Genomic DNA, 25,094 nt, shown 5'->3' on the forward strand with positions numbered 1-25,094 from the left:
GAGCTACTCGGGCATGGGGGGGATGCTTGTGCATGAGGGGGATACTTGGGCATGGGGGGGGATGCTCGGGAATGGGGGTGATGCTCGGGCAATGGGGGGGATGTTTGTGCATGAGGGGGATGCTCGGACATGGGGGGGGATGCTCAGGCATGGGGGGAACGCTTGTACGTGGGTGCTTGTTCAGGCATGGGGATGATGCTCAGGCCTAGGGGATGTTTGGGCACGGGGGGGGATGCTCTGGTGTAGGGGATGCTCAGGCAGGGGAGGGTGTGCTTGGGGTTGTGTGGGATACTCAGGCATGGCAGGGAGACGCTTGAGCACAGGCGGTGTTTGGGCATGGGGGAGATATTTGGGTATGGTGGGGGGAGATGGCTGAGCATAGGAGGTGCTTGTGCATGGTGGGAGGTTCTTATGCTGGGTGACAGGGGTCAGTCATGCCCAGGAGTGGGTGCTTAGACCCATGGGAGTGATTGGGGGCAGTGGGGTTGTTCATGCAAAGGGGGGACACTCAGTGATGTCCACCCCCACAGGGATCTCAAGCTTTGGGTTCCTGGCAGGTGCCCCCAAGGTTGGGGGAACATGCATGCTTGGGGGGGTTCCCACAGAGAGGGGTGCAGGGACCCTCTGCCTTCTGGCCCCCTCTCTTGGGTGCTCACAGTTGAGGCTGGGAACCAAGCCCTGATGTGGGTGCTGCAGTGGTGGGACATCCAGCCCACACTGCACTTGGCTCTTCTCAGGGGCTTCAGCTATGTGGACCTGGTAGAAGGGCTGCGGGACGGGCGCTTCTACGCCCTGAAGCGCATCCTGTGCCATGACAAGGAGGACCGCCAGGCTGCCCTGCACGAGGTGGAGATGCACGGCCTCTTCGACCACCCCAACATCCTGCGCCTGGTGGCCCATTGCATGGTGGAGAAGGGCGCCAAGCATGAAGCCTGGCTCCTCCTGCCCTACGTAAAGGTGAGAGGGGGCTCCCCTGGCTACCCCCAGCCCCTTGCTGCTGGGAGGAGTGGTGGTGGTGACCAGTTACTTGCGTTTGCCAGGGAGGGACCCTCTGGAGAGAGGTGGAAGCACTGCGAGAGAAAGGGACCTTCATGCCAGAGGAGCGGATCCTCCTCATCCTCCATGGCATCTGCCGTGGGCTGCAAGCCATCCACAGCAAGGGCTACGCACACAGGTTGGAGGGCTGGCAGCCCCAGTTGGAGGTTGCAGAGGGTTGCAGAGGTCCCAAGTGGGCACTCAGTGATGTCCATCCCTGCAGGGACCTCAAGCCTACCAATGTGCTGCTGGATGAGGATGACCGGCCCGTGCTGATGGACCTGGGCTCCATGAACAAAGCTCGCATCGAAGTCAACAGCTCTCGGAAGGCCACAGCCGTGCAGGTGGGTGTCCTGGGACATCACCCCACCGGCCCATCCCTGCCCTGCCCCCTTCATCCCTACCCTCACCCTCCTCTCTGCAGGACTGGGCTGCCCAGCGCTGCACCATCTCCTACCGTGCCCCCGAGCTCTTCACAGTGCCCAGCCAGTGTGTCATAGACGAGCGCACAGATATCTGGGTAAGGATCTGGCCCCTCAGCCCCCATCCCACTGCTGCAGGGCTCCCCTCACACCCCCTCCCCCCTGTTCCAGTCCCTAGGCTGCGTGCTGTACTGCATGATGTTTGGGGAGGGCCCCTACGATGCCATCTTCCAGAAGGGTGACAGCGTGGCTCTGGCAGTGCAGAACCCCATCGTGGTGCCCCCCACGACCAGGTGAGGGGCTGGGGAGGGTGACCCTTGCTCCCAGGCAGCCCCCTGCACTGTGCACCATGCAGACCCCTCTCTCCCTCCCTCGACCCCACTGTCTTTCCTCCAGGTACTCGGCTGCCTTGCAGAACCTGCTCTCCTCCATGATGACACTGGACCCCCAGGAGCGACCCAACATAAATGACGTCCTCCACCAGCTGGAGGGGCTGCAGCCAGTGCCAGCGGGCCAGGACACCACCCAGATCTGAGCCCGTCCCACCCCACAGCGGCGATGTGCCCCGAGGACGAGCCAGGGGAAAAGCAGCTGCCCTTGTCCCTGCTCCCCCGCGGAGCCCTTGCAGAGGGAATTGACGTGCTCGGGGGAGAGCTGCTGCCCTGTGCCGGAGGTGTGTTGGATTTGCAGTGGTCTGTGCCCTGGGTGCTGCTGCCTGGGGGCTTGGTCTGTACCCCAGGTCTGTGGACGTATGACCTGCTGCTAAACACAGGGCCCTCACTGGCCACTGCCTTCCCCGGGGGCTACAGAGAAAGGATGCTGTGGGGCCTGCCCTCCCCCCTGGGTGATGGCAGCCACAGCCCTGCAGCTCTGTGCCCGGGGAGGAGCTGCAGTTTGGGTCCCGGTGCCGTGCTGGAGCCGGGGGGGTGTCCCCACACCCTCCCCGCCGTGGCTCTCGGCACCGATGTTGCCTTGTGTTTGGAGTAAAAGACGTTCTTGAGGAGGTGTGTGACGTGTCCCTGTCTGCAGGGAGGGGTCCCACCAGGGCACAGGGAAGAAGGGGTTCAGGTGAAGCAGCCAAGCGTTGCCGGGGGGGAAGGCAGCGGAGGGCAGCCGTGGCGGGGCAGCGCAGCCGGACCGTAAGCAATAAGCAGGGAAAGTTAATCCCTGGCCCCGGCCATGCTCCCCACGGGGGTTAACACAACCCTGCAGCCGGGGCCAGGCACCGCTGTCAGGAGCCTCCGGGGCTGGGCACTGCGGGAAGGGGCTCAGCACAGCGTGGGCAGGCGGAGGCAGGGGCACAGGCAGAAGTTTTGGGCTGCCCAAGGAGAGGGAGGTGGGTGCCGGGGAGCTCTCAGAGCTTGGGAGGCAGAGGCAACAGCCCTGCTGTGGTGGGGGCGAGCAGAGCATGGGGACAGCCCAATCACCCTGGGCTGGAGAGGCTCACTGGGACACGCAGCAGTTGGGCTGCCCGGGGCCGGGGAGAGGGGGGATGGTAAAAAAGAGATGCAGACAAACAGTTTGACAGGGAGCATTCCCCTCCTTTAATCCTCTCACCACAACACAGCAGAAAAGCGGCCGCGGGGGGTTCACGTCACGCTGGATGCCCTTGCACTGCAGAGCCGCGCATGCCCCTTGGCCCCAGGCCGTGGCCACAGGGACAGGGGTGCCAGGCTGCTCTGGAGCTTTAACCACTCTCCTCAGAGACAAGCCCACCTACCCCTCTGGCTGCACACAGGGAGAAGTCCCAGCAGCTACGGATTTTTTCCTGCTCAGCCTAAATCTGCTCCCCTGGGCTCCAGGGTACAACACAGGGCCAAATTACCACACGAGGAAGCGGTACCCACCCCTGGCTGGAGCAGCGATTGGGGTGGGATGTGCCACAGCCCCGGGGAGTGGACCCAGGGGCTCTTACCTGCACGGGGAGCAAGCTGGAGCTGGAGCAGAGCGCTGGGAGGAAGCAGGGCAGCACCAGCAGAAGAGCTGAAGCACTCACCACACACCTGACCTGGCAAGAAACCAATACAGCTGGGGGGTTACTGGGAGACATGGAGGCTCTGAAATGGTTTATTGCAAAGGGTTTCTGCAGGTAACACAGGGAAGGAGCACGGTCCTTTGTTGCAGGGGCTTCTTTACTCCTCGCCCTCCTCTTCGTCCTCATAGGAGTCCAGGCCCACCTCCTCGTAATCCTTCTCCAGAGCGGCCATGTCTTCCCGTGCCTCGGAGAACTCCCCTTCCTCCATGCCCTCGCCCACGTACCAGTGCACGAAGGCTCGCTTGGCGTACATCAGGTCAAACTTGTGGTCCAGGCGAGCCCAGGCCTCGGCGATGGCCGTGGTGTTGCTCAGCATGCAGACGGCGCGCTGCACCTTGGCCAGGTCCCCCCCCGGCACCACCGTGGGCGGCTGGTAGTTGATGCCCACCTTGAAGCCCGTGGGGCACCAGTCCACAAACTGGATGCTGCGCTTGGTCTTGATGGTGGCGATGGCGGCGTTGACGTCCTTGGGTACCACGTCCCCACGGTACAGCAGGCAGCAGGCCATGTACTTGCCGTGGCGAGGGTCACACTTCACCATCTGGTTGGCTGGCTCAAAGCAGGAGTTGGTGATCTCTGCCACCGACAGCTGCTCGTGATAAGCCTTCTCTGCAGAGATGACGGGGGCATAGGTAGCCAGAGGGAAGTGGATGCGAGGGTAGGGCACCAGGTTGGTCTGGAACTCAGTCAGGTCAACATTCAGAGCCCCATCAAACCTCAGTGATGCTGTGATGGATGAGACAACCTGACTGATGAGTCTGTTCAAGTTGGTATAGGTTGGGCGCTCAATATCCAGGTTTCTGCGGCAGATGTCGTAGATGGCCTCGTTGTCTACCATAAAGGCACAGTCCGAATGTTCCAAGGTGCTGTGTGTGGTGAGGATGGAGTTGTAGGGCTCCACCACGGCAGTGGAGACCTGTGGCGCGGGGTAGATGGAGAACTCCAGCTTGGACTTTTTGCCGTAGTCAACAGAGAGCCGCTCCATCAAGAGGGAGGTGAATCCAGAGCCGGTGCCGCCTCCAAAGCTGTGAAACACGAGGAAGCCCTGGAGTCCTGTGCACTGGTCAGCCTGTGAAGAGAGACACATCAGATTGGTGTGAGATGGTCTTCTTTGTGAACATCTGACTGCTCAGAAGTCCTTGGGGTCCTAGTCCATCTCTGCCAAGGGCAACTGCAGAGCCCTCCCAGGACACAGCAGGGCTTGCAGTGTGCTCTGTTCCCCAGCAGGATGCTGTAGCCCAGCCCAGGGGGACACGTCCCCACTCTGTGTTCACCTACCAGCTTCCGGATCCTGTCCAGCACTTGATCGATGATCTCTTTGCCAATGGTGTAGTGCCCACGGGCGTAGTTGTTGGCAGCATCCTCCTTGCCAGTGATCAGCTGCTCGGGGTGGAAGAGCTGGCGGTAGATTCCAGCCCGAACCTCGTCTAGGAGAGATCAGGGGAGGGTTGAGCCCAGCGCAGGCTGTTGGTCTGAGCCGGCCACCAAGCAGCCAAGAGGGTGGGAGCACCCATCCCTCACCCTCCTCTCGGCTCCGCCTGCTGGGGACACGGCCAAGGACCCACACGTCAGCAAGGCCACCAACAGCATCAGGTTTCCCTGGCAGAAGGAGGTGGCTGCCACCTCCCTGCACAGCTTCTCCCACCCATCGGGGCTGCCCGTCCCCAGCAGCGCAGTGGCACAGCGGGAGCTGCCGTGCCGGTTGGGCTGGTTTCTCTCTGTGCACATGTGGTAGCAGAGACTCCCAGCACAGCTGCCTCTAGGACACTTCAGGGACAAAAAGCTGGTGCTCAAGTTTGTGGCTTCTCCTGGGGAAAGGAGGGCCCTCAGGCTGGATCCAGTGCAGGATACTGCCAGCAGGAAACCAGCACCAGCCTGGTGCTGCTTTGCACCCCAGGGCGTGCAAACCCCAGCACTCACCAATCACGGTGGGCTCCAGGTCCACAAAGATGGCCCGTGGGACGTGCTTCCCAGCCCCGGTCTCACAGAAGAAGGTGGTGAAGGAGTCATCCCCTCCACCGATGGTTTTGTCGCTGGGCATCTGCCCGTCGGGCTGGATGCCGTGCTCCAGGCAGTACAGCTCCCAGCAGGTGTTGCCCATCTGGACGCCGGCCTGGCCGACATGGACGGAGATGCACTCGCGCTGGGGAGGGGGAGGCAGGGTCACATCTTGGCACAGCTCTGTCCTGCCCACCCCAGTGCCACACAGCCACCCGCACGGGACCTGCTCCGGCCAGTGGCCCCAGGGACCACATTTTCCTTTGGGTGACCTCCTGTGTGCCCCGGAGGGGCTCCACATGGCTGTCATTGCCCTCGGCCATGCACAGGCACCGTGCTGGGTTGGGAGCCAGCTCTGGTGTCCCTCCTGCTTAGCCCTTCCCGAGGGCCACCAGCCCCACGGACTCTGCCCAGGGCTGTCCTCCAGCGCCGTGGGGAGCAGAGCCTGGTACAGCTCCCCTGCCCCAGCCACCCTGCCAGGCTCCCCGGCAGCCTCAGCCCCTTCCCCATGTTACAGAAGCCCAGCAAGGTGCTGAGCTGACCTGGGCACAAGCTTAACCCCTGAGGTGCAGCCATCACAGGGGAACCCCCCTGCTCGCTGCTCCAGAGCCAGGCAAACGCTCAGCCTCTGGGGCGAGGGGCTTGGGGATGCAGGGGCTGTGGGTGGCAGCCAGGAGAGGGCTGGCAGTGAAGCCCATCGGTCTCCGAGGTAGCACAGAGTTTCCCCGGGCTACGCAGTCCCAACCCCGTGCTGCAGAACCCAGGTGGGCAGAAGTGCCAGGGAGCAGGCTTTGAGCTGGAGACGTGCCCTCCTGCGCTCCCATCCTGCAGGTGCAGGCCTGTTCCGCTACCCCTGGCAGCCCTCCTCCGTTAGCCCCAGCATCCTTGGCATCCCTTATCCCTGGCACCCCTCCTCTGGTACCCCTCGCATCCCCGCTCCCCAGGGACACCACAGCTCAGCCTGGGGGTCCTGGGGCTCCTCGCTCCCGTGTTCCCGTGTTCCCCGACCAAGCCGTGTTGGGGACTGTGCCCCGGTCCAGTGCCGGGGGAGGGGGGGATCACAAGGACTCCTGCCTCCTCCGGGGGGGCCCAGCTTGCCGGGAGGGAGGGCTGCCCGGGGCAGGGTCCCCGGCAGAGCCGGGTGAGCGCGGCGGCGGGCAGGCGGGGCGCTGCGACTCCTGGCACGGCCCCGTCCCCCCTCCCGTGCCGCTAAATATAGCCCCGGCCCCAGGCGAGGGCAACGGGGACTGCCCGGTTTGGACTGCGGTCCCGGCCCCCGCCGCGGCTGCCAGACCCGCCGCGGGACGGGACACGGGACCCCCGCGCCCGCTCCCCACCGTCAGACCCGACGGGGCGCCCGTTGCCGCGGGGCGGGGGGGGGATCCCCGCCGAGCGCCCAGCTCCGGCTCCCGGTGCCCGGCTGGCGCCTCCACCCCCGGCAGCTGTTCCCGTCCGTCCGCGGCCACCGTTCCCCACCGGAGGGGTCACCCCGCCCCATCCCCGACGGCCCCCCCGCGCTGCGGCAGCCGGGGGGGACACAGGAGCCCCGGGACCGGTGGCGGCGGGGGGGAAGAGGAGGGCAGAAGCGACGAGGGGGGGCACGGATGCCCCCCGGGCAGGGGCCGGTGGGGCTGCCCAAGGTCACGGTGGGGAGAGAGGGGGCTCATCCAGGCGGCTCCGCCGTGCCCGCTGCTCCAAGGAGGGGTGGCGGTCGCCCTCCCCCGCCGCCGTGCCCGCTGCCCCCGCCGCCCGGCCCGCACTCACCATGCTGCGGCTGGGGGGGTGTCCGGGCTCTCCCGGCGGCTCGGTGCGACGGGGCTCGGCGGGGAGCTGCGGCTGCTGCAATCCCCTCCGCAGCGCCCTCTTATAGGTGGGAGGGGCCTGCTTGCCGCCACGCCCCTAAATTTGGGTACATTTGCATGTGGGGCGGGAGCACCCACTCGGTGGGGCAGCGGGAACCGGCCTGGGCTCCTTCTCGGCTGCGGAGGGACCCCGAGGTGCAGGGACCGGGGCTGCTCCCCCTCCTCTGCCGGGAGGGAAGCGGGGGCATCCAGCCAGGCTGCGGGCAGAGCTCCGGGCTCCAGCCCAGCTCTCAGGGGGTGCTCAGGCAGAGCAGGTACAGCAGCTCCTACCCCGCTCTGCCACCAGGTCCCCCCCCCGGGATCTAGGGACACCCCAAGGCCATCTGGGCCTCTAGAGCAGGAGAAAAAGGGGGGGAAAACGCGTCAGAGACGAAAGTGGCCTCCAAACCTCCCTTTGTCATCAGCATTTTGGGAGGCTCTGGCCAAGGGCTGCCCTTCCCTCCCTCTGGGGACAGGCAGGCAATGCCCTACCTCCGTGAGACTGCAGATCAGCCTGACAAATCTGGGCTGGGTGGCTGGCCCAGCTGCAAAAAAAAAAAAAACAAACAAAAAAGGGTCATTGCAGTCTGTTTGCTGTTAATGACGTGTGACTGCGCTCTGAGGAGCCCCTCTGTTTAAGGCACAACTAGCACAGCCTACCCCACCGGCACCGGGGCTGGTCCTGCTGCTGAGGACACACGGACCACCAGCCTGGCTGCTGGCTGGGGGGGAAACAGAGCCCAGCACCCCAGCCTCACACTGTGTGCGGCAAGGAGAGGGCTCTGTCCTTGCTGCCAGGGCACGGGCTCTCACAGCTATCCCAGCCCATGGGGACAGGGGCTCTGCTGCCCAGGAACATGCCAGGAGAATCTGCTGTGTCCCTCTGCACCGGGGTCCAGATCAGAGATGCGCTATAATATCTAAGAAAAAAGAAACAGGACACAATTCCAACTCCTATGTTCTTCTTGCAGCAGGGTCGGGTCTCTCTGAAGGCACAGGGTGAAAGTATCTCTGCAGTGGGATCAGAGCAGTGCCCAGCATGAGGGGCAGGGACTCCTGCCCTGGGGGCAGCAGCAGACACGGCTCAGTCTGAGCCCAGGGCTCTGGTCACGGGCACAGGGAGCAGCTCCAGGTGCCCTGCGCAGTGGGACGAGCCCCTGGCTGTGCTCCAGAAATGAGTGCAGCCCAGCACTGGCTCACACTTTCCCCTCCAGCTGACACGGGTGCATGCCGGGAGGAGGAGGGCAGGGGAGGACAGACCCCGTGGGTCAATACAGCTGGAGCATTAGTGTTAAGCAGGGAAAATTAATCTCTGGACCCGGCGTGCTGGATAATGGGTAACAAGAAGTCTCCCGTTTGCAGCTGGAGCCAGGAGCTGATGTTTGGACTCGTGGCTGCTGAGGAGGGCAGGGAGCAGGCTCAGCACACAGCCAACGGAGAACATGAGCTGGGACAGGCAGCGTGGGGCCATGTGCCCCAGGGAATGGCAGAGCACCAACAGGGACAGGCAGGGAGTGGGCAGAGGTGCTCCCAGATGGTGGAGCCCATGCCCACGTGTGCTAGGAGGAAGCAGGGCAGCACCAGCAGAAGAGCTGAAGCACTCACCACACACCTGACCTGGCAAGAAACCAATACAGCTGGGGGGTTACTGGGAGACATGGAGGCTCTGAAATGGTTTATTGCAAAGGGTTTCTGCAGGTAACACGGGGAAGGAGCACGGTCCTTTGTTGCAGGGGCTTCTTTACTCCTCGCCCTCCTCTTCGTCCTCATAGGAGTCCAGGCCCACCTCCTCGTAATCCTTCTCCAGAGCGGCCATGTCTTCCCGTGCCTCGGAGAACTCCCCTTCCTCCATGCCCTCGCCCACGTACCAGTGCACGAAGGCTCGCTTGGCGTACATCAGGTCAAACTTGTGGTCCAGGCGAGCCCAGGCCTCGGCGATGGCCGTGGTGTTGCTCAGCATGCAGACGGCGCGCTGCACCTTGGCCAGGTCCCCCCCCGGCACCACCGTGGGCGGCTGGTAGTTGATGCCCACCTTGAAGCCCGTGGGGCACCAGTCCACAAACTGGATGCTGCGCTTGGTCTTGATGGTGGCGATGGCGGCGTTGACGTCCTTGGGCACCACGTCCCCACGGTACAGCAGGCAGCAGGCCATGTACTTGCCGTGGCGAGGGTCACACTTCACCATCTGGTTGGCTGGCTCAAAGCAGGAGTTGGTGATCTCAGACACTGACAGCTGCTCATGATAAGCTCTCTCAGCTGAAACCACAGGGGCATAGGTAGCCAGGGGGAAGTGGATGCGAGGGTAGGGCACCAGGTTGGTCTGGAACTCAGTCAGGTCAACATTCAGAGCCCCATCAAACCTCAGTGATGCTGTGATGGATGAGACAACCTGACTGATGAGTCTGTTCAAGTTGGTATAGGTTGGGCGCTCAATATCTAGGTTTCTGCGGCAGATGTCGTAAATGGCCTCGTTGTCTACCATAAAGGCACAGTCCGAATGTTCCAAGGTGCTGTGTGTGGTGAGGATGGAGTTGTAGGGCTCCACCACGGCAGTGGAGACCTGTGGCGCGGGGTAGATGGAGAACTCCAGCTTGGACTTTTTGCCGTAGTCAACAGAGAGCCGCTCCATCAAGAGGGAGGTGAATCCAGAACCAGTTCCTCCTCCAAAACTACGAAACACGAGGAAGCCCTGGAGTCCTGTGCACTGGTCAGCCTGCAAAGAGAGCCAAGTGAGATTCCTTCAGCACTGACTTTGTTGGAGGGAAGTTTCCGTGTTTTGCTTGGGCAGCCTCAGATCCCTCCCAGGGTACTGCAGGTCCTACCCCATGCTCCTAGCCCCAGCAGGATGCTGTAGCCCACCCCAGGGGGACACGTCCCCACTCTGTGGTCACCTACCAGCTTCCGGATCCTGTCCAGCACTTGATCGATGATCTCTTTGCCAATGGTGTAGTGCCCACGGGCGTAGTTGTTGGCAGCATCCTCCTTGCCAGTGATCATCTGCTCAGGGTGGAAGAGTTGGCGGTAGACTCCTCCCCGAACCTCATCTAGGAGAGGTTAGCACAACATCAGAGATTTTCTATCTGGCCTTGGGGGAAGGTGGGAGGACCCACCCTATGGACTGTCCCACAGTGGGTCGTTCCCAGAGATAGTGACCACTTTCACTGCCCAACTGAGGTGCACTCACCAATCACGGTGGGCTCCAGGTCCACAAAGATGGCCCGTGGGACGTGCTTCCCAGCCCCGGTCTCACAGAAGAAGGTGGTGAAGGAGTCATCCCCTCCACCGATGGTTTTGTCGCTGGGCATCTGCCCGTCGGGCTGGATGCCGTGCTCCAGGCAGTACAGCTCCCAGCAGGTGTTGCCCATCTGGACGCCGGCCTGGCCGACATGGACGGAGATGCACTCGCGCTGGGGAGGGAGAGGCAGGGTCAGATCCCAGCTGGGACCACAATTGCAATCGCTGCAGGTGGTGAGGGGCAGAGCCCAGGCCCTCATCAGCTTGTGCCACCTGCACTGCCCTATAATCTGGGTGCCTTGTGCCCCTCTCCCAAGTCTGGTGCTCTGCCTTCCATCACTGCCCTGTCCACCTTGGGGCCTGGGGATAATGAGACCAACCTGCTAGAGCCAGGGACACCAGCACATTCCCTGGTCTGCTCCCACCTACAGCCCTGGAAGCATCCAGTGAGCATCATCTCCATTGCCTGAACACCCAGTTGGCTGAAGGGGAGCCCCGCAGCAGCTGCCCCAGCCCCTGTTGCTATTCCAACCACAGGGATGCAGGCTGTGATGAGAGAGCATCACCCAGGCGCTGGGAGCTGAGGAGGTGACGGCACTGAGGGTGGGTGCCCAGCGAGGGGAGGGGTTTGCAGCAGTGAGCGGTTGCCATGCTCCGAGGCTCGGCTTCCCTAAATTAGCTCTGGAGGAGGAGGAAGCGCGAGCTGCACTTCTTAACTGAACTGAAGGTCTGAGGCGGGAGGGTCCCCCAGCTCAGGGCTTCAAGAGCAGCCTCAGGTCTCTCAGGTGAAGCAAGGCTGAGGTGGGCTCCGCGGCCTCACCCCTTCCAGGGAAGGCATCCCAGAGGCCTCTCGACAAGAACCAAAATGTTCACTGCCTCAGCCCCGCTGTTGCCAAGGACTGGGATGCGTCATCAGGCACAACCGAGGCAGAGGAGCACCCAAACCAAACCGGATTTCCAGAGCCATGGGTGCCCCGCTGTGAGTCAGCTGGCAGGAGGCCAGCAGAGCCAGCCATTTTGCACTCAGGCAGCGATTCCCCTCCAAGGAACTTGCACGGGTTGCAGCAAGTCCTGGCTCTGGGCACCTAAGGTGCTTTCAGTGCTGAGGCATTTCAGAGGCAGCAGGGACAGTGAGGGATGACAGAAAAAGAAGCCCTTGATACCCGTGGTGAGAGCCAGAAGTCCATCTCCCCACCTATCCCAAAGCTGAGGCGCAAGAAGCAGCAAAGCAGCACCCCCTTATCCCTCCCAGCAGGTCCATAAAGGTTTTGTAACACAAGGAGCCAACAGTAAGTGCTGAGGAAGCTGCAGGATCCTCAGCAGAAGTGCTCAGCAAACACCGGTGCAGCTGCCAGCACCTCTGGATGATCACAAGAAAGAAGAGACAAGGACGGACTCCTCCTTGGCCAAGGACCTTGAGAATCGGGGGGGGCAGAGGGTTATGCTGATCACCGTACTTCATCCTGCCAACACGCAGCAGCAGCCAGGGCTGGCTCTGTGGGACCCAGCGCTGACAGCAGACTGGGCAGAGCCCAGCTGTACTGGGAAAGAAGCAGTGCTGGTCACCAGCCAGCAGACTCTGCCTTCTTCATGGCAAGGTCTGGCTCAGGAAGGGCAGGGAGCACGGTCCTGGGGGGCAGGAGGCAGGGTCCCCGGCTCACCCTGGGGGTGGGATGCTCTCAGGAGCAGCCGGAGGGCTCAGGAGCCAGAGCTCACACAGCAGGACCATGGTGGCAGGGCAGCCTGGAGGCTCTCCCACGGTGATGCCCACCCGTGGGTTGGCCCCTGGCCAGCCTGAGGAGCAGGGGGGGCAATAGGTGAAGACACAGCTTGGTCCCGGGGCTCAGCTGTGGGTCTGCAGCCTGGGAGTTAGGGGGGTGGAAGAGCTGGCAGACCGGGCGCACTCCCCCCAGCTGGAGATGTTACCACGGGAGATGGGCAGGAACCGTGTCTACTAAAAGGGAGGTGAGAGAGTTGGCCCAGAGGCCAGTCTCCACGCACGGCAGGGTTTGGCTGGTGGCCTCCTTGCCTCGGACACGTTACACGGGTGCAAGGGGATGCTCAAAGGAGGGAAGCTCCGGGTGCCAGGGAGGGAGCAGCTCAGAGAAGGCTGCAGTCAGGCAGCGGCAGGGCGAGCACACCCGCGCCTCTGGGCTCCCGGAGGACACCCCCGGGACGCTACGAGGGTCACAGCTCCGCCAGGGCTCCCCCCGACTCCTGGGAGCACCCACGGGACGGGAGGGAGGGAGGGAGGGGGCAGCCCGGGTCCGGCACTCACCATGATGCTGCCGCCGCAAGACCTGCCTCTCCCGGGGCTGCCGCAGCTCCACACGGCCGGGACGGCCCCGCCGCCGCCGTCTTATACCGGGGGCGGCACCGGAGCTCCGGGGCGGGCCGCCCCGCCCGAAACCCTTCCGTGCGTTTGCATAAATTTGCGTACATTGCGCATAGATGCATACATTTGCATAGATTCGGCTGTGCCGCCCGGCAGCTGGCTGGGTGCTTTGGTGGGGTCACCGAGGAGCAGCATCCCCCGGCACCCCGCCGGGGGCAACGGGACACCCGGGTGTCCCCTCGAGGGGAAGGCAGGGGAGCATAAGAGTTGGTCTTGCTGTGCTTGCCAGTCTTGGCTGGGGGGCAGAGACGGCACTTTCATGTTGGGCATCCTGCTGATGTGAAGTGCCATCCACGCGTTACTCAGGACAGACCTTGGGAGCCCAGGAAGGAAAGTCAGCAGAGAAACTGGCTCAGGTCTCACCTCCTGGTGGGTGGAGGTGCTGATGTGATCCCTGGGCAAGCAGGGAGCCGGGTCTCTGCCAGCCATCCCAGGCCCCTGATGAACACCTGGGAGAATTTCTGGAGAAAACACAGGCAGAGGAAACACTTCAGAGACAAGCACAAGCTTTCCCGGCCTCTTTGGAGATCTGATGTGGCTCCTCCTTCTGCACCTGGCTCTGCTTTACCTTTGTGGTTTTGATCTGTTCTCACAAAGCTTTATGAAATGACCAGTGAGGGGATGGAGAGAGCTTGGAGCACCTCGAAAGGGGTCTCTTTGTGGTGACTTAACTGATGTCTGGCTTTGTTACAATGAATGATGTGTCCATCCTGTCCTCCCCTCTCCGAAATGCTCACTGCATCCACTGCCACGCAGAACCATCCTGCCTCTGCCCGCGCCCTCTGACTTAATGAGTTTTCACTGAAAGGCACTGTCATCTCTCAGCTCACTCTGAAAGTTGAAAGCTGGACCTAAATTATCCACCCACAATGGCCTTTCTTTGTGCCTGAGTCACCTGGAAAGTGTCACCTTCACCGATGAAGATGTTTAAAGTGCCTGAAAGCAGCGGCACTGCTGTGAAGCCTGTGCCGGTGTCTAAGCAACACATTTGGAGACCTGCAGAAATGGCTGAGCCAGATGATCAGAGTGGGTTTAATCAAGCTCGCAGGAAAAGGTTTTTTTCCACAGAGGAACACCAGGTTGTGACTGCTGCTGAACCTGGACAGGATGCTGTGGCGACTAGATAACTCTGGAAATGCCTAAACTCCTCCCTGTGGTATAAATGTCCTTTGAGTGACCTCAGAGATCACCAGATAACACCGACCATGCTGATGCAGACAGTCCACGAGAGTGAGAGAGTAGTTGGTAGCACTGAGGCATCAAAATTTGAGCCTTAGAAGTTAATTGGTGTGAAAAGGAGCGATAGGATCATCTTTCCCCATGAAAATCTTTGCCAAGGTGCTCACTGAAATGCATGTTGGATGTCAAGGCGTCGCTTCTGACTGGGTGTCTCCTAGCACCCTCCTTAATTCCACAGTGCCAATTAATTCGGGGGTGTTTATAGCATGAATGCTTTGCAGCAGTGGTTGGCAGCGCAAGCGTTGGAGCTCGTCAGTGAGGAGTATTTCAGAAGGCTTGCGTGGTTCACCCAACTTGGGAAGATTTGTATGACAATCTGGTGGCACCTCGGGGTGTAAAATGATGTGATGCTTCTCCAAGAGAAGCCTGGATCTGTTTATATATCATTCTGGTAGAGAGCTGAGGGTGAAATGTCCCTGATTCATCACTGCTGCAAATGCACGCTCGCAGCGAAAGTAACCATTCAGATTTTGTGATGCTGAAGGAGCAGGGCAGCGAGGACAGACAAGAGAGCCCCGTGAGTCATTCAGAGCTGTACCTCTGATCCGAAAAGCCCAAACAGATGTCTAAGCTTTTTTTGAAAATGCCTAAGAACATCTGGCTAAATCCAGGGAGCACCAATGGGCTGCGTCTTGTCGGCGGGTAACTGCTCAGCAGCCTGCCAGATGTCCAGCAGCCTGCAGCAGCCTGCAAGCACACGGCGGGGCCTGAGCTCGCCCTGGATGGACGAAGATCCGTCCCGAGGTGACCCCTCTCCCAGAGATGTTACCCACATGTCTACGAAGACCCTGCAAATGTTTTCAGACCGCATCAGAAATCACTCGGTTGCAAGAATTGCTCGGGAGATGTTTTCCCCATCACTCGGAACAAAGTTGGACCCTGCACCAGCACCCAGAGAGGCAGAAAAAGCAAGCATGGGAAATTCTAGGATAGTGAGTCAGAATTCAACCATAGCTTGATGGAAGAATAGGAAAACCAGATTGGAGGCTCCCCAGGGGCAGAGCCCTGGGGAAGACCAGGGGTAGACCCCCTGCTTGCTGCTTGCCCACAGAGCCCAGGAGATCAGCCAGCTCTCGGGCACCCATATGTGAGGAGGGGAGGAAACACAATGTATGGCAGGTGTGCAATACCTCCATCAAGGGCAGACCTGTGCAGTAAAAAGTTCTTCATTACTAGTTATTATGACAATTTGGGGTTGGTTCTTTTTTTAGTGTCCGATACACTTCTCACGAGAGGAGAGGTGTTGCTGCTGGTACAGGAACCGACCCCAGCAGAGCTTGCAGTTCCCCAAACAAAGATTCTCAAATAGTTGTCTTTCAGAAGTGTTAAAGCCTGCCACACCTAAAGCAAGCAGAGCTGAAACTGGGCAGGAGATGACCCGTTCAGAGTTCAGGCTGGTACATCCCATCCACACCCCAGTTCCCCCCTCTCTTCATCACGGAAAGCCCAAAAGGTTGCTCCAACTTCTCAGAGCTCAGCTCCACCCAGGCTGTTCCAGGCAGAGCGAACAGTGTCACTGGGCCCTTTGGGGACACAGTGGTCTTGGGAAGGTAGAAAGAGACCACAGCTGTGCTGTGGGTTTGGGGAGGAAGCCCAGTGCCCCCCACTTTAAGCCTAGGTTGTGGAGGGGGCACAAGGAAAGCACCCGATGATGAGCAGTGCTGCAGGAACAGGGCTCATGTCCCCATCTCTAACCTCAGCTGGGAGCTTCCCAAAGAGGTAGTGTGCTTTCCTGCTGTGGGAAAGGAACGGAAGATTGGCGAGGAGGACTGTAAATATGCGCAAGTGACTCGCATGTGGGGTGCTGGAAAACAATATATCACACTAATTGTTGCTTAGTTTTGTGTGCTCAACAAGTAGAACATCTGCACTTAGATAACACAGCCCTGGGATGGACTCAGGGACACCTTATCGAACACGCCTGAGATTCCTGCCCTGCTGTTGGAGAGACCAAAGCACAGCAGAAAACTCTGCCTGCCAGAATCCTTGACATACAGGCCCAAACAGCAAGTGGGAGCTCCCTCGCTCCCTCACTCCCTGGCTAACAAGGACCCTCGTGCTATTAAGGACTCTCAGTCTGCAGTGCCTGCATCCCCCTCCTGCCTGCCTCTGCCCGGGTGCTGCTTCAGAGGTTCCCTGATCCATGAGGTATTGAGATTAAATTTGTTCTTTGCCCTTAATCCATGGTTTTGTGGTGGTTCCTGCATCCTGCCTGCATCGGCTCATACTCCTGCCCTGCTTACCCCTCACTCCATCCTTGCACAGTCCCTCTGCCCGTAGTCCTCTTAGCTGTGTGGTTCAGCGGGGAGATGGAGGAGCCGGGATATGCCTCCATCCCACCAGTGCCCCGTGCAGTTTTCTCTCCAGCAGTGGCTGCAGTGGATGACACGGCAGCACCCTGAGCCCAGGAGCACGCAGGCAGGAAGGAGCTCCTTCAGCTCACACGGCTCCCAGAGCCCTATATGGCCAAGCGCTGCCTCCTGCTTGCCCAAGGGCTCAGGCAACAACATCACTGGATGTCTGGTAAGCCCAGAGATCCAGCGATGCCCTGCTGTGGGATGAGTTGTGATGACAAGCTTCTCAAAGCAGACACCCAGCTCAGTGCTAACACAGGGTGGACACATTGATGGGGTGAAACCAATGATTCTGTTCAAAGCAGGGGCCTTTCCTACATCTTGCAGATGTTGTGAGTTCAAGCGAGTCCCGTGTGCTGCTGGCTGCTCCAGCAGTGTCCCAGCGAGCCGTTGTGCAGGGTCCCTAAAGCACAGCTTGGTCCTGGTGATGGCCCAGCATCGCACATCTGACTGCTGCTGCAATTCTAGTATGAAAGGACATTTGGGACATACTTTTCCACCCTGGAATGTTCTAGCATGGCATGGAGATGGGCAGGAAATGCTCCCTTTGCCATTCCTTAAGATATACATGCCTTGTTAAGGTCGGAAAGGGCCCTCTGAGAACCTCATCCTTTATCTGGAGTAGATGGAGATGATCCAGAGATGAGAAACCAGGGTGACTGGAAGGCCAGACACCATGGCTGCAATGAAAGGGTGGAAGAATGGAGACTATCTAGAAGACCAAGCAGGAACTCAATAAAGGCCTTAAAATATATTTAAGGCAGATGGAGATAGGAAGGGGATTAACTCTTCTGCATGCTCAGGGTGAGAAGATGTGTGTGTAAGGCTTGCTAGCAGTAAGGGTAGCAAAACATGGTTGTTTCAGGGTCAAGGGATCTTCCAGTGGAAGTCTTTGATAACCCAAGTGTGGCATTTACGGACGGGATGCAGAGCACAGTAGTGATCTGACAGAAGTTCTCGCTGCTGGAGCGGAGCGACGGCAGCGTAATTGCTGGTTCAGATAAAACAGAGTCAATTGTGCAACGCCTGCTGCATCGCCCCGAGCGTGTGCCGCGTTACAGGAACAATAAAGCTAATTCCAGATCTCGCTACAGTCCTAAGCTCTGAATCACTGGGCAGGGGCAAGAGCAGGGAGGCACTCCCAGGGACGCAGACAGCCCCGCACGCATGCCGAGACCCAACCTGAGAGGCTAAAAGGCACCAGCGGACGAGTTGGGACTGGCTCTTTTTCAGGAGCAGCAGCCCTGGGTGAGCAGCCTCCCTGGCTCGGTGTCAGCCTCCCCGGCTGCCAGTGTCACCCGCCTCTCTTCATGGCCTGGGAAAGGCAGCTACACACCCACGGGAGCAAAATAAAACCGCAGCTGGCTAATTGCAGTGACTTCATGTCAGGGCTCTGAGCATGCCTGGTGTGAACAAGCCGCCTCCAGGCAGGTGATGGAGGGGCTGAGCCTGCTGAGGTGTCCCCTTGCTCCCAGGGGATGCTGGTGTGCCGTGCTGGTGGGATGTGTGGAGGGGCCAGCACTGCTTTACCTCTTCTCCAGCAGCTCTTGGAGCTGGCGGTGGCATGAGAATAGCTGGAAGCAGAAGTGCAATGAATTCTCCATGGCTGGGTGATGGTAGGAGCTCCTGGGGGGTCGTGGCTTACCCCATCAGGCCAGAAGGTCTCTGCATACCCCAGGCAGAACCATAGGCACGCTGATGAGTCAGTCTCCATCCCCGGCCCTTTAGGCCTTCCTGTCTTACAAGTTCTCCGGAATTGCAGCAAGGCTGTGGTCAGCTCTGTTGCAATGCTGTGGAGCATGCTTGTGTGAGCTGGCAGCAGCCATGGGGCAAGAGGCAGCGATGGCTTCCTCCGGTCCCAGGAGAGCACGGCCTGTCTGCCGGAGGGTGGCTGAGCCCCCAGCCTCCAGGCAGGAGAGGGGACACGGCAGATCAGGCAGATGCACCCAATCCTTTGAGGTAGATAAACCCCTGTTAGCTAGGCAAGTCCATCGTGTTGGAATGTGTCCAGAGGAGGGCCGGGGAGATGATCAGAGGGCTGGAGCACCTCTCCGATGAAGACAGGCTGAGAGAGTTGGGGTTGTTCAGCCTGGAGAAGAGAAGGCTCCAGGGAGACCTTATAACAGCCTTCCTGTACCTAAAGGGGGCTACAGGAGAGATGGGGAGGGACTCTTCATCAGGGAGTGGAGCGATAGGACAAGGCGTAATGGTTTTAAACTGAAAGAGGGGAGACTTAGATTAGCTATTAGAAAGAAATTATTTCCTGTGAGGGTGGTGAGGCACAGGAACAGGTTGCCCAGAGAAGTTGTGGATGCCCCATCCCTGGAGGTGTTCAAGACCAGGCTTGATGAGGCTTTGAGCAACCCGGTCTAGTGGGACGTGTCCCTGCCCATGGCAGGGGGCTTGGAACTCAATGGTCTTTAAGGTCCCTTCCAACCCAGCCCCTTCTATGATTCTATGATCCCCTGTGAACGCAAGTAATTCCTGGTGCAGGAGCATCTCAGCAACAGCTCTTCTCTGTCCTGGTCTTTGGGGAGCTGTTGAGACTCTGAAGGCTGGGCAGATGTGTGCAAGGGGAGGTTTTGTATGTGGAAGTGGGTTGTATGTCACGCAAACAGCTTGGCAGCCAGAGGGCACGATGAGAGAAGAGCTGGGCCTGAAGAAACTAGTCCGGAGTCTTGGGGATTGCTGTAGAGTCGTTAAAAGTGGAAGGGAGGTGCTGGCAGCTGGCCATGTGCTAGTGGATGTCAGAGGGAAACGGTTAACGAGATAAAAGATGCATTTAATAACCAACCCAGCTGGGCAATGGCTCCCGGGGTGCTCCTGCCGGGAGCTGTTTGTGTGGGAAGAGAGCATGGTCTGAGAAAGTGGGGCTGGGCTCCCTGCTCCTCCCAGAGCCCCCGGCACCCCGAGCCAGGGGCATCAGGTCACTGGGCTGAGAGCTTGCGTTGGACGGCCATCCTGAGGATGCCTGGCTCGAACACATCCCTGAGAGCTTCCCAGCAGAGTTAACTTAGAGGACGAGGGTCCAGGCTGTGTAAAACAACAGCTATCCTGCAGGATGTCCCTGCTGCAGGGACTTGGGAGCCTCAGGTTGCTGAGTTCCCCTGCCTAATGGGGCCATCCTCATTAGGACGAGGCATTCCTGGGTGCCCTGTGCACACCACGGCTGCTGTGCCCTTCCCTGGGATGGCCTGGCTTTCGGACACAGCTGGCGAGAGCTGGGTACCAAGGGGCTCCCGCATGTGGTGGGGGACCCTCAGCATCCTGCCCAGGCTTTGATTAACCATGGGAAACCCACCTCACCAAACGATTTCAATTCAAGATGAGAGGTCTGCCCAGGGGAAAGGCAGAGATGGGTGCCCTGGGGAGGCAGCAGCAGCGCCAGTGTGAGGCAGCCCGGGGTACCCCAGTGCTGGTTGGTGATGGTGGATGGTCAGCAAAGGGCTGCTGAGGTTCTGCAGGGATCCCTGCCAGGCATCGCCACATCCAGCACTTTAGTCAATGGTCTTGAAATGAACCCCAGATTACAGCTGATAAAAGTTTGAGGGTGGCCAGAGGGTATGCAGAGTTGTAAGTGACAAGACTGCCCCTTCCTCCAAATCCCCAATCTGCATGCTGAGACAAATATTCTGGGACAACACAAAAAAGTAGACCTGGAAAGACCTTCGGCAGCAGCCCTGAGCCTCATTCTTTCGGGGACACGGAAAACAGATTCTTCCATCCCTCTTTGCAGCAATATCGTGATTTAAGTGAATGCCGTTTTCATTATCTCCTGCTAGCTTCCAAATAAGGATGTCATGCCAGTGGTGTTGGTCTGTATCAGTCAGACATGGAATCGTGCTGGGAGGTGATGACAAGTTTGCATAGCAATACCTGCCTCCCCTGAGATGAGGCTGATCAGTACTAAATGCACTTTTCAGTCTTTATCTTTCAGCTGACAGAATCAAAATTAATTCTTCTGTTATTTTTTTTTTTTTTTTTTTTTTTTTTTTTTTTTCTGGTGCTATCAGTAATCTAGAGTTTTCTGGGTCAACTGGTTTATTTTCTTAATGACCGGAGTGATTTCTGTCCTTCAGTCCTCTGGAATTACCCCAGTTTTTCTGCTCTGTTAAAAATTACCATCCGCCGCTCGATAAGACCCTCAGTTAGGTCCATTAATACTCTCAGTGTGGGCCTGATGAATTGGAAATGTCAATTTTAGCAGGTGATGCTTTACACGCTGGCTTGTTACAGATGGCATCCAAATGACAGCATCTCCTTCTCCGTTGCATCCACAGTGTTTCACTGGTATTTAGGCACTGATGGCTATGGAAAACAGCAGAAGGCTGCTTACCCGCATCCTTTTGTGATTTCTCTTGTTTCCTTCTAACGCAAATGTATTTGCCCCATCTCCTTTTTTATTCCACCCTCGTTTTTCCGCCCTTGAGCCATGCCTAGCAAGAAGGCAATGGGCCAAGGTTGGGCATGTAGCTGGAAGGCATGGTGGGGACCAGACAGCCGGTGACCCTGGTCCTACCAGGCACGGCAGGAAATCCTGGCCAAGCCAGTTAGACACGAGCGTCTTGGTGCTTGGGATTGTGTGGGCATGAGCGTGTTGGAGTGGGTGGGCGAAATCAGGTTTTGCTTAGCGATAAAACCCCTTCCCAGTCCTGTGTCTGCTGCAGCTTCTGCTCCCCTCCGTGGCTGATGGGCTCCCCAGCACCGGGAGGGAGGGTGTAGAATCATTCACTCCTTCATCACTCCTGAATCTCCCTTCCCTTGGAGAAAGATCCTGCAGCCCCCAGCCTCACCCACGGGTGAGTGTGGGATGCTGCTCCCAAGGATCACAGGATTATCCAGGCTCTGCAGCCCACCCTGTTCTTTATGGCGTGATGGGGATGGAGTGAAGCCCCTCACCACCATGAAGCTCAGCTGCTGCCTGGGCCCGTGTGTGTGCTCGTCGTGGCTGACCTGCTTAATCACGGGCTTCTGCCACCTCCGCCAGCCTCTGGCTCTGTTGATTTAAAATCTGCAAGCACCTCGGTTTTGCCTGGGTTTTGGCTGGGGCAGCAGCCCCGGCGTCACATCCCTAAATCCAGCCCGAAGATGTCGCCCTGCTTGAACCAAAGTCACCCTGACTTGGCTGTTGCTCACTTCTCCATCCCGCTACGTTGACTTCTGCTAAAAGCAGCCGGATGACTTTGCCTCCCTGGATACTCCCCAGCTCCTGGGAGCAATTCTAGAAAAGCCAGCTGGGATGAGAGCAGAGCGGTCAGGAAAGAGACGGGCAGGTGGCAGAGAGCATGGCCATCGAGGCAAACATAAGGAGAGCATCAAAAACAGGAGGGTGTGGAGAAATTGGCTGTTCGGGGGAGCTGGGCAGGGCTGTTTGGATGAGACACCAGGGCTGGGGGTAAAAGAATGAATGTGGATTTTTAAAATTTATGCCCCTTTCAGGGGATGTCCCCGGCTGCCACCAGCCCTCTGCAATTGGGGATCCCCACCTCGGCCCAGCCTTTCCAGGGATGAGCAAACCCACTGCGCCCTTTTCTGGGGGCTGCACTGACCCGGTGGCCGTGCCCAGAGATGGGGACTATGGACATGGCTGCTGCTGTTGTCACTGCTGGGAGCAGGCAAGCAGAGGAAGGTGGCATGGAAATGACACCCTTTGCTCTGCTCAACCACTTCCCACCCCATTGCTCCCGCTCCCTCCCTGCTGCATCTCCACACGGCTGCTCCAGAGTGGGGACCTTCCCTCAGGGAGTGGGGAGAAGGGGAGGGGAGACGGCTGGGTGTGACGAGGGGAGCAGTGGACAGGCGACTCCCTGAGCACATCACTCCACAGCTCAAAAATCACCAAGAATACAATTTTGCAGCACGCAATCGCCGGTTTTGAGGAGGCTGTGAAAGGGTTTGAGTTCTCCTGAGGAAATCAAAAGCTGAAATGTTGCACATCGCTGAAAAAAATACTTCTCTTAATATGTGGTTTGCATAATAATACAGCACGAGTTTATGATGCAACGCAGCTGGCTTCCTAAGAGATGGGGTAACCAGGGTAAAAAAAAAATATGGCCTTTTGGGGTCCTGTTTTGTTCACCCAAAAGCTCTTTTCTCAGAAAGTCTTGAAAGTATTTAATGAGCATTTTTGTGACCCTGGAAAGCTAAAACCAGGGTTGCAACACAGCAGTCCCCAGAACCTGTAAATAAATAAGGGTCTCCTTGAGACACACTCAAGGTGCCTGTGCTGGGTTCAAAGCTGGGGTGAGCCCGGCTGGCGGGTAGGCGCACCAGGACTTTGGGCAGACCCAGGAGGAACGGGCAGGGACGGGAGGACAGGTTGCTGTCACTGGAGGTGTGTCCCATGCGAGGTACCAGCCCGTGATGGGCTGCCTCTCTTGGGCTGCTGCGAGGTGGCTGGTCTTTGCTCATTTGAGAAGGGAAAGGACTGTGGCAGCCCTGGGGCGAGGTGTGGTTGGCACAGCATCCTCTCTCTCCTCCCAGCGCAGTGGTGGGCTGCTGCCCAACTCTGCATGGCCTCCCCTACGGACATTAGGGAGCTGTAAGTCCTCACTGCATATCCATGAAGGCAGCAGTGATACGTTCTCCTGGCTCCAGAGTCCCCACCAGCATGGGGGTTCCTCTCCTTTCCCCATCATGGAGGCCTCCCCGTCTGGTGGGCACAGAGTGAGCTGAGACCTGGCAGCTCTGGGCCCTGCTTGTCCCCACATCAGCTGCAAAAAAATACAGGGAAAGGAATGGAGGTGCCGAGACACGGCTAGGTTTTGGTGACATCTTCTCTGCTTCCCAGGCAGCAGGATGTGGTCCCTGTGAGGCAGCCTGTGGCTCCATCTAGCGCCCATGCCAGCCCAGCCCGGGCCAGCCCTGCACCCATTGCTGGGCAGATGGGCCAAATCAGAGCCCTTGGCAGCCAGCGAGGGCAACCTGGCCAGAAGCAGCCACCCCAGGGAGCCCACCACCGGCTCCCGGGCTGGCAGCTACAGGAGGGCAGTGCTGCAATGGCATCCAGGGAAAAAAAAACCAACAGGGAATACTCCGAGCAGTCAGTCAAGGAAATCACCCAGTGCTGCCTGACAGCAGGGGACGGGTCTCCCACCCCTCATAGAGGAGGTGCTCCTTGGCACAGGAGATGCCAAGTGTTCCAGGGGAGGTTCAGGTTGGATATTAGGATAATTTTTTACACTGAAAGGGTTATCAAGCATTGGAATGGGCTGCCCGGGGAAGTGGTTGAGGCACCATCCCTGGAGGTGTTCAAAAGACAGGTTGACATGGTGCTGGGGGACATGGTTTAGCAATGTTTTTTTTTTTGTCAGAGTTAGGTTGATGGTTGGACTAGATGATCTTGAAGGTCCCTTCCAACCTAGAGGATTCTATGATTCTGTACCAACCCCAGCGCTCAGCCAGGCCCACCGCTGAGGAGGGCTCTTCATGGGGACAGATGGCTGTCCCGAAACCGGTCCCGGAGGAGTGCTGGGAGTGGCCTGTCTCAACACCCGCTTCTCCCCAGCCTGCCCGGAAAAGCGCCACTGGGAAAGTTTGCCAGGCTTCCCAGCTAGGGATTTCCAGCAGGCGAGGAAGAGATCCCAGCTGCAGTGCAGGAGTTGGGGGGAGGTCCAAAAAGGCTCCGGCTCCCTCCTCCTCCCATCCCGACAGCAAAAGGGAAGAGTGTGCCATCTCCATCACCAGCACAGCTTCACGGGGGCAGGTGAGTGGCCTTGAGTCTGCCCACCACCCTGAGGACAGGTGACAGCTGCCCCTCCGTGGGGGCTGCCCCGGGGGTGGGGGACATGGCAGAGGCAAAGTTTGCACCCAAGCTGCCTGTGCGTGGCCACCCCCTGAGCCCCGGTGCTCCAGGTGCCTGGGGACCCCGGTACCCGGCTGCCCCCGGTGTGGTGGCCATGCTCTGCCCGGGGACACTGCGGTGCCAGCCAGCCCGGCCTCCTGGCAGGGACCCTGGCAAGCTGCAGCCCTTCCTGTGTCCCTCCTCCCCCCCACCGCCCATCCTCCCCCGACGGGACGGCCTGGGCAAAGCGCTGAGTCACCCCAGCTGTCCCCGCTCCCGCTGTCCCCTCCCGCTGGCCTTTCCGGTAGGGACCGACCGGGCAGCTGACTCGGCAGGAGGCCGGGGACAAGCCGGGGCCCGGGGGCTACCCCCGGGGCGGGTGGGTGGCCGTGCCCCTGTGCGCTGCGCCGCTGCGGGGGGGCAGCGACCGAGGTCAGTGCCACCACCACCATCACCCCCCGGCCCCGACGTCACCCCCGTTGCCGGTACTGCCGCCGGGAGAGCGGGGCTACGGGGATAGGGACCGGGAAGGCGGCGGGGAGAGGGGGACGGGGACAAGGAGGACGAGGGACGGGGACCGGGGAAGGGGGTCCGAGCAGCAGCGGAACCCCTCTCCGCGCTTAAGGACGGGCCCCCCCTCTCCCTCCGCCATGACCTCACCCGCCGGCACGTCGAGCGCGTGACGTCACGGGCAGGCCGCCCCGCGGTTGGCTGCAGCCGCCGCTCGTCGGGCCAGCGGGTCCCGCCTCCCTCCCGGC

At 59.5% G+C, this 25,094-nt stretch overlaps 4 protein-coding genes across 6 annotated transcripts in view; 2 read left to right on the forward strand and 2 right to left on the reverse strand.

Annotated features, from left to right (window-relative positions):
• The window catches only part of STK16 (serine/threonine kinase 16), a 2,594-nt gene extending 134 nt beyond the window's left edge, over positions 1–2,460 (forward strand). Inside the window, exons 2-7 of the mRNA XM_014954224.1 lie at positions 738–957; positions 1,041–1,174; positions 1,259–1,379; positions 1,460–1,555; positions 1,629–1,750; positions 1,854–2,460. Coding sequence (XP_014809710.1) covers positions 738–957; positions 1,041–1,174; positions 1,259–1,379; positions 1,460–1,555; positions 1,629–1,750; positions 1,854–1,992 — 832 coding nt within the window. The 3' untranslated portion in view covers positions 1,993–2,460. The remainder of the gene's footprint in view (positions 1–737; positions 958–1,040; positions 1,175–1,258; positions 1,380–1,459; positions 1,556–1,628; positions 1,751–1,853) is intronic.
• Positions 2,461–2,972: 512 nt separating this feature from the next.
• LOC106895219 (tubulin alpha-5 chain) lies at positions 2,973–7,377 on the reverse strand. The gene is made up of 4 exons (XM_014954456.1): positions 7,255–7,377; positions 5,413–5,635; positions 4,771–4,919; positions 2,973–4,561 (listed from the first exon to the last, which is right to left on the reverse strand). Exons 1-4 carry the CDS (start codon positions 7,255–7,257, stop codon positions 3,590–3,592), a joined length of 1,347 nt encoding a protein of 448 aa, XP_014809942.1. The 5' UTR covers positions 7,258–7,377; the 3' UTR covers positions 2,973–3,589.
• Positions 7,378–8,976: 1,599 nt separating this feature from the next.
• Positions 8,977–12,894, reverse strand: LOC106895220 (tubulin alpha-5 chain-like). Its single transcript, XM_014954457.1, has 4 exons — positions 12,844–12,894; positions 10,516–10,738; positions 10,227–10,375; positions 8,977–10,044 (listed from the first exon to the last, which is right to left on the reverse strand). Exons 1-4 carry the CDS (start codon positions 12,844–12,846, stop codon positions 9,073–9,075), a joined length of 1,347 nt encoding a protein of 448 aa, XP_014809943.1. The 5' UTR covers positions 12,847–12,894; the 3' UTR covers positions 8,977–9,072.
• An 11,297-nt stretch (positions 12,895–24,191) lies between these two features.
• DNAJB2 (DnaJ heat shock protein family (Hsp40) member B2) overlaps positions 24,192–25,094 on the forward strand; it is a 6,080-nt gene continuing 5,177 nt past the window's right edge. Inside the window, exon 1 of one of the 3 annotated variants that reach the window (XM_014954771.1) lies at positions 24,192–24,258. The gene's annotated coding sequence lies outside the window, so the exon portion shown is untranslated. Of the gene's footprint in view, positions 24,259–24,646; positions 24,769–25,094 lie in introns of those variants that run through there. The other 2 variants (XM_014954770.1, XM_014954772.1) reach the window with 2 other exon arrangements.

Source organism: Calidris pugnax, unplaced genomic scaffold, assembly GCF_001431845.1.
Source record: "Calidris pugnax isolate Ruff unplaced genomic scaffold, ASM143184v1 scaffold103, whole genome shotgun sequence".
In the NCBI taxonomy this organism is placed as follows: Eukaryota; Metazoa; Chordata; class Aves; order Charadriiformes; family Scolopacidae; genus Calidris; species Calidris pugnax.

What these genes read in the sequence shown, in the direction of transcription:
- LOC106895219 (XM_014954456.1), bottom strand. An exon ending in CCTGGAGCCCACCGTGATTG is followed by an intron (nt 4,920 to 5,412) that starts GTGAGTGCTGGG and finishes GATCTCTCCTAG; the next exon opens with ACGAGGTTCGGGCTGGAATC. An exon ending in TGGACAGGATCCGGAAGCTG is followed by an intron (nt 4,562 to 4,770) that starts GTAGGTGAACAC and finishes CTCTCTTCACAG; the next exon opens with GCTGACCAGTGCACAGGACT.
- LOC106895220 (XM_014954457.1), bottom strand. An exon ending in CCTGGAGCCCACCGTGATTG is followed by an intron (nt 10,376 to 10,515) that starts GTGAGTGCACCT and finishes AACCTCTCCTAG; the next exon opens with ATGAGGTTCGGGGAGGAGTC. An exon ending in TGGACAGGATCCGGAAGCTG is followed by an intron (nt 10,045 to 10,226) that starts GTAGGTGACCAC and finishes CTCTCTTTGCAG; the next exon opens with GCTGACCAGTGCACAGGACT.